The sequence below is a fragment of the Bidens hawaiensis genome, unplaced genomic scaffold (assembly GCF_021521415.1).
Source record: "Bidens hawaiensis isolate Kalapana, Puna unplaced genomic scaffold, B.hawaiensis_p1.1 tig00002306_1, whole genome shotgun sequence".
Taxonomy (NCBI): Eukaryota; Viridiplantae; Streptophyta; class Magnoliopsida; order Asterales; family Asteraceae; genus Bidens; species Bidens hawaiensis.
Genome location: NW_027491123.1, coordinates 1,635,431 through 1,642,434, shown reverse-complemented (window position 1 = coordinate 1,642,434; position 7,004 = coordinate 1,635,431). Strand labels below are relative to the sequence as shown.

The 7,004-nt window shown below is 32.5% G+C and overlaps 1 protein-coding gene across 1 annotated transcript; it reads right to left on the bottom strand.

Annotated features, from left to right (window-relative positions):
• Positions 1-4,251: 4,251 nt before the first annotated feature.
• LOC143615897 (omega-3 fatty acid desaturase, chloroplastic-like) lies at positions 4,252-6,736 on the bottom strand. Its single transcript, XM_077088896.1, has 8 exons — positions 6,242-6,736; positions 6,036-6,125; positions 5,868-5,934; positions 5,670-5,762; positions 5,331-5,516; positions 5,014-5,094; positions 4,717-4,854; positions 4,252-4,608 (listed from the first exon to the last, which is right to left on the bottom strand). The coding sequence occupies exons 1-8, from the start codon at positions 6,703-6,705 to the stop codon at positions 4,429-4,431; spliced, it is 1,299 nt and encodes a 432-aa protein (XP_076945011.1). The 5' UTR covers positions 6,706-6,736; the 3' UTR covers positions 4,252-4,428.
• Positions 6,737-7,004: the final 268 nt, after the last annotated feature.

Below are 7,004 nucleotides of genomic sequence, written 5' to 3'. Positions count from 1 at the left end.
TGACAAAAAAGAAAAAAAAATACATAAACAAACAAAAAATCTCTTGGTATAAAGCAGCATTAATAGTGAAGTTGGAGATCCAAATCAAACACGCTGCTCCAACAGTCCAACCAGATGATCAAACAATATGATATCAAACTAAAAACGTTATTTAAAAAGTACATGACAAAACTAGAGACAAACAAACCAAACTAAACCAAAAGAAAAATAAAATAATATATGTGGAAGAAGATACAAGCATCCAACACAACAAAATAAAATATGATTATATGAATCAAGCAATTCTATGAAGTTTACACTTCATGCTTCCTATAAAAAAAATCTTTCTTAAAATATTTATTTAACGGATAAATTTGTTCAGATAAAAGGAAGAAAATAAAACCGCTATGTGAAGTTTTAGCTTGCGAGCCAAGTTGGGGCCGGCTAAGAGGAGAAATATGAGCCAGCTAAGTGAATAAACACATATTTCGAAGCCGGCTAAGAGTCTAGGATGCCGACTAAAAAACTAGAGTTAGAGGCTAAGTATAGCCGTGTTTGGCACGTCAAATTGTATTGATTGAATGTAGGTCCCATTTACTTTTTACAAATTTCAGTGCTCAGAAAGTGTCGGCTAAGGCTTAGCCGTCTTAGCCGGCTACCCTGACATGCCGCTTGTTTGTTGGACCAAAACGGCAAAACTCAATGATTGAAGAGATGAAGGCTAAAAGAAACATGTCTATTTTTAAAAATTCTTGGTCAAAGATTTTTATTTTTGTAATTTTCTCAATTTTGTTGGTTATTGTTAGAGGGGAATGGGCACTAGTATGGGTAAGGCTCATGAGTAGTTTACCACATGGCAAACCTACCCATAACTATGTGGGTAGATTGCCAATTGCAATTAGATTACCACATGACAAACCCACCTCAAACCTTTGCCATGAAGAATATATAACAATTGGAAAAATAAATGAGTAATTAATTATTGTTATAAAAAACAAAAACACAAAAAGTTTTAGGGTACTTGTGGGTAGATGTTGCCGGTGAATTTGTGGTTTGTGGTACATGAGGGTAGAAATGATATGGTAGTACGGGATTGACCGGGGCATAGGTAATACCCATGAGTGCCCCTTCCCCTTTTATAGCAATTATAGTTATGTCAATAAACACAATTATCGTTGTATTAATAAACTTTGTGGCATAACCCACCGAAATCTCAAGACGGTCATTTAGACAGAAAAAATAATTTCCCACCTTTTAATTAAAATCAACTTTTTATATATAAAAACAAAAATAAAGAGCCCACCTTAGAAATACAAATGGACCCCTACAACTTATTCTACTGGATCCATCTTGCTTAGTTGATTCTTAGTTTTTTTTAGCCCAATCTCTTTAAAAGCTAGTTATCACTTGATCTACACTTCAACATCTCAGGTTGAAAACTTGAAATTTAGCACAGATTAGCATATATTTTACATAAAAATATAAATTGTGAGCATGCATATATTTTACATATATACATGACATAAAAATGATGAGGATGTATGAATTTATGATCCATTTTCCTTACATTAATGCATTGAATAGATCAGGTCCAGTGTTTGCAAATTTTCCTTATATTAATGCATTGAATAGATTAGGTCCAGTGTTTGCAAATTTTAATATTGATAAAGATATATTCTTAAAAAATTAAGTTTTAAGAGATTTAAAGATATATTCTTAAAAAAATTTAGTAAAATTACTTAAAAAATACGATTATGAAATACGGATTATGAAATACGGGTGTATTATTACAATAAAACAATTTTTAGTTTTAAGAGATTTAAAGATATATTCTTAAAAAAATTAAGTTTTTTGCAAGTAAAAAGTAGAGAGCCGGAGCCCTAAATGAGATACAAATGGACCCCCGCAACCCCCCCCCCCCCCCCCCCCCCCCCCCTCCTTCAAAAAAAAATCTTATATTGGACTTCTTTGCTTGCTTAAATATTAAATTTCTTAATTCTTTTTTAGCCCAATTTCATTTTAAGCATTGTTTCTCCACATATCCACATCTCAGGTTGAAATCTTGGAATTTATCTTAAACTATTATTGACGCAGCCGTCGTTAAGAAAAATAACTCGTTTTAGCCAATTGCGGTCTCTAACCTATTCAACCCATTAAAATTTTTGTAATTGAAACTTATTAGCCTCACTAATTCTTGAATCTTGATCCATGTTTTGAGCTTCACTAATTCATGAAGCTTGATCCATATGAGAAGCCATGGACGAAGCCCAAGTGGGTTTTCATTTTATACTTGGCATATATATATATATAATAACCTATCGTTTGATATTTTTAAAAAAACTGGTAGTTTTTATAAACAAAAGTTACAAAATAAAATAGCAGTCGAGTAGTAAAAAGCTTTGTTTTTTATATAACTCAAAATTAGAGGGGGCTATTTGTAAAAATAAAAGCTTATTTAAACAACAACATAAAAAAGGGGATTGATTAGGGTTTGGATTTTGAGAACTAATAAACCTGCTACCTCATCTCACTTGCGCCCCTGTTCCCCATCGGATACCACCAGCCATTGCCATCTGTCGTCCAAACCCTAATCAATCCCTGTTTTTTAATGTTGATCAACTAAGCTTGTAATAGTTATTGTATGATGAAATTAGTTCAACTCACCCTATTGAATCTTTTTAATTAGGTAAGATGTCAGAAGAGTATCTCGCGAATAGCTTGGTGATTTACATAGAAAAAGAAATTGCTGAAATGTTTGATTCGGAATCCGACCCGAACCAAATCATCGACACGAACCGAATCGTCGAGTCGAAAAATTTTGGATCCGTGACTTCGGTCACCCCGTGACGAAAGCGTAAGCTTTGCCACTGATTAGCTAGCCATGCATAAACACATACGCACTATGTACAAACTATATATAATATATATATATATATATATATATATATATATATATATACTAATAAAAGAAAATAATTTGGACACATGGCATTCTGAGGTTATTCCTCATTATCAAATTCCCGTCTAAATTACTTCTCTTCTATTGATGGAAAGCAAAAAAAAAATATCTTTGTTCTAATTATAGTATTGATTACAAATTCAACATACCTTATTAATTGGTCAATCTCTATTAATTGAATTATAATGCTATAAATTATATTGTGAACATACTTAATATAAAAAAAATATTAATATATATAATAATTACGTGTCATAAAGATATTTTCTTTAAAATTAAAATGTATATAAAAGAATTTTTGTTTAAAAAATACACTAACATTTAATTTTTTAGACATCTTCATATTGAAGAAAACTATAATAATTTTGTTTACTTTTTACAAATATCCAATGTTTAATAAGTCTTAAAAATCATAGACAAATTTTTCATTTTTATATTTAGTATAAGACTATTTTGACAGATGAACAACAGTGTGTTTATAAGAATATCATGAAAGCTGTTCAAAAAGGAAAATCTGATGTCTTTTTTTGTTTATGATTTAGGGTTTAAGGTATGTAGTGAAAAACATTTTTGTGAAAGGCTTTAACTACATCCTTCAGATCTAAACGCCTCATTGTTTTAAATACTGCTTCCATTGATATTGCTTTTTACATTAATTATCTTTTATTTTATTTCTATTAAATTATTTATTAAATTATTCATTATAATTTATACATTAACTTATACCGTGTAGTACACGGGGTTCTAAAGCTAGTATATATATATATACACACACATATAATTAGCATGTACTTGAGAAAAACTATTACCATTAATTTGACATAAATACATAGCATTAAATTGATGACGATGTTTGAATTTAGGGTCCATTTTCCTTATATAAATGCATAGAATAGATTAGGGCTCGTGTGAATGATTTAATGGTGATAATGTTTGGTATTTGATTGTCTCAATGTGATTACAAGTTAACTAGGTTCTTGAAAAGCGTTTGTGATAATTTAGAGGTATTAGCTGTGACTTGACGCGTAGCAATTAGTTAACCTAATTTAGTTGTTATCAGGACCCATTACCCAACACATCCATTTTGTCGCCTCAACGAACTTGGACCTATGTTGTGTATATCGTGAGTGGCAACGTACTAGGCCGGTGTTAGATATTTGAAATGCCGCTACACCATTTTGTCCTTTTACTTGAACAGTCCCCTGCACGATTCATATTGTTTGGTTCGAGTAGGTCCCGACACATGATGTGAACTACATATATTTGAAATGATAAGACAGTTCACGAATGGTATCATGAGATAGAGATATATGTGGAAATAAATAATTATAATTATTTATTTGATTATATAAAAATACAAACTTTTAGCTACCCATGTTACAATATAACACAAAATATCAACATAACTAATTCTTGAACTAACTTCTTGTCAAGAATGGGTTCAATAGGCTTTTTAGCATCCGTTTTTAATCTCGAATCTCAGGGGTTCACTATTTTGAGCCTCGGGTGAGCTTTGGGTCGGTTTGATAATAAACAACATCCCCGTCATCACTCACATAATGATCCTTTTTCATACTACTTGCAAGAAGCCCAAGTAAATGGAATGGAAGTGGCGATGATTTCTTCGGCTCTCTATAATAGTTTCCAAGCACTGGCTTCGCGGCTTCAGTCTACATTAACAGAATCCCGAATTATTATTATTATTGGAAATTGATTGTATAATTTTAAGGAGTGAAATCTATGTTTAGTGAAAGTTTTATATCAAAGAATGTACTTACTGCCTCTATTAAGTTGTAGTGTGGGATTTGAGGGAAAAGATGATGTATGACATGGGTTCCTATATCATGATGGATGTTGTTAATCCATCCGTAGTCACGATCGAGTGTCGTTAGCCCTCCTCTTAGATAACTCCATTCCTGTTGAGAGGTCGAAAACCATATCAAATATTTTTCATTTATGTTTAAAACAGCAAAAATATTTTGTAACCAGAATGATACAAAAACGGCCTAGTTTTAATAACTTTAAGTCAGATATAAATTTAAAACGGGTTAGGTCGGGTTGGGTCAGTTTCAAACCTTGCCGCGGTACCATGGGAGCTTGTCTTCATGACCATGATGATGCAAGTAGGTTACTAAGTCCAGCCACATGACAAAACCCTGAATTTGAAATACTAAGAATTTAGCAAAAATAAATAAATAAATAAATAAAAAGAAGAAGCATAGGTTTTGATATAAATGCTATACAATGCATGGTGTGTTCAATACAAAACCAATTATAAGTATATAATGCTAGAACCATTACATAATAAAAAAGTTATTGTAGGAAGATAGCTTAAGTATATAATGCTAGAACCATTACATAATAAAAAAGTTATTGTAGGAAGATAGCTTACGATATAGGGGATGCCATAGAGTTTAAGTACTTGAAGAGGACCCATAGCAAAGGATAAGCCCACAAGCAAGGCAGCCATGGCTGACCAACAAACTGTTGATGTGATCACGTCTTTTCTTTCATTCGGTAGAAACAAATCGCTTCCCGGGTGAAAATGCGAGCCTTTCTTTCCCGGACTTCTTCCCCACTGCCATTTGAAACCCGAAACGATAAGTATTGACAGTCGAATAACAAAATTAAAAATTAAAATCGGTTTGGCGGTTTTTACCCAAATCGATCACTTGTTTCTTTGACTAATGACATTATAAATTATTTGTTCATGAAAGATTTGTAGACTCACCAAATAGATAGGGTATGCAAGCATAGGGAAAGGCAGAGTGAACCTCAACATCCTAGTAACCGCGTCTAAACTTTTATAAATCTTCTCAGATAGCTACAAACACAAATTTAAATAAATTAAAGATTTGTTATATAAAGCTAAACTTGATAGTTGATATTATGAACCAAATTTATGAGGCTTAAAGTGTTATAGACTCACTGGTTGCCAAGATTCATCTTTCTCAACATGCCCATGGTTCTGATGATGAGTTCTATGACTAATTCTCCTGTAATCACAACCATAATCATCAAAAAAATATACTTAAAAAATTAATAGAATAATAATAGTAGAAATATAAAATTATTTTAAGAATATTAAAATTCATACCATCCATGGTAAGGCACAAGTATGGAAGAATGAAGAAGATGACCAACTACACTATTGAGTTTTGCATTATTTGAAAAGCTTCCATGACCACTAAAAAAAACAAAACAAATCACAGAATCAAACAACTAGAATATACAACCTTAATTTTCACCCAAAAAAAAAACAAAACAGAATCAAAGATATTTTAAGGTTTAGTAATTAGTTACCAATCATGACCAAGAACAAACAAAGCCCAAAACATAGTCCCTTGAGCAAACCAATAAAGCGGCCAAACAGCCATATTATCAAAATAAGCAGCCACAGCCGCCAACCCAAGCACAACCACAACATCTCTAACCACATAACTCATGGACGTCCACGGGTCCTTAACCCAACAATGTTTCGGTATCGCGGCTCGAATATCAGCCAATGTAAACGGTGGTGGTGCTCCAGGGTTGAACCCAGGCTCATCATCTTGATCAATAACTTTAAACCCATTGATACGTTCATCTTGTTGATCAACAACATGGGCACCAGCCGGTGCACTCACTCTGAGTACCGGAAAGTTCGGCCGAATCCGCAACGAGTTTATTGTTTTTGGGAAAGTGGAGATTGATATTGGTAATCTTGGGTTAAGGTAGTGTTTTGGAACTGGTCTTAAACCGCATTCTGATATGATATAAGAAGCCATTAGAGAGAGAGAAGTGTTTGTATGGCTATGGTTTGCTTGCAATGAAGGTAATATGATCCATATATATATATGTATACATGTATGTGTATGGTCTTTGGGTCCCGGTTTCTTCCCACTTTCGCTAGACTATTAATGGTCTTAGGAGCTGCTTTGATAATTGTAGGAAGTGAATAAGAGAAACGTGTGTTTTATGTGGTCGGAGAAAAACTAAATGTGTTATAACTTGATTAAAGTTGTTGTACTTAATAAATGATTAGCCTTTAAAGAAGACTAAATAAAAGATTAATTTTAATAAATAT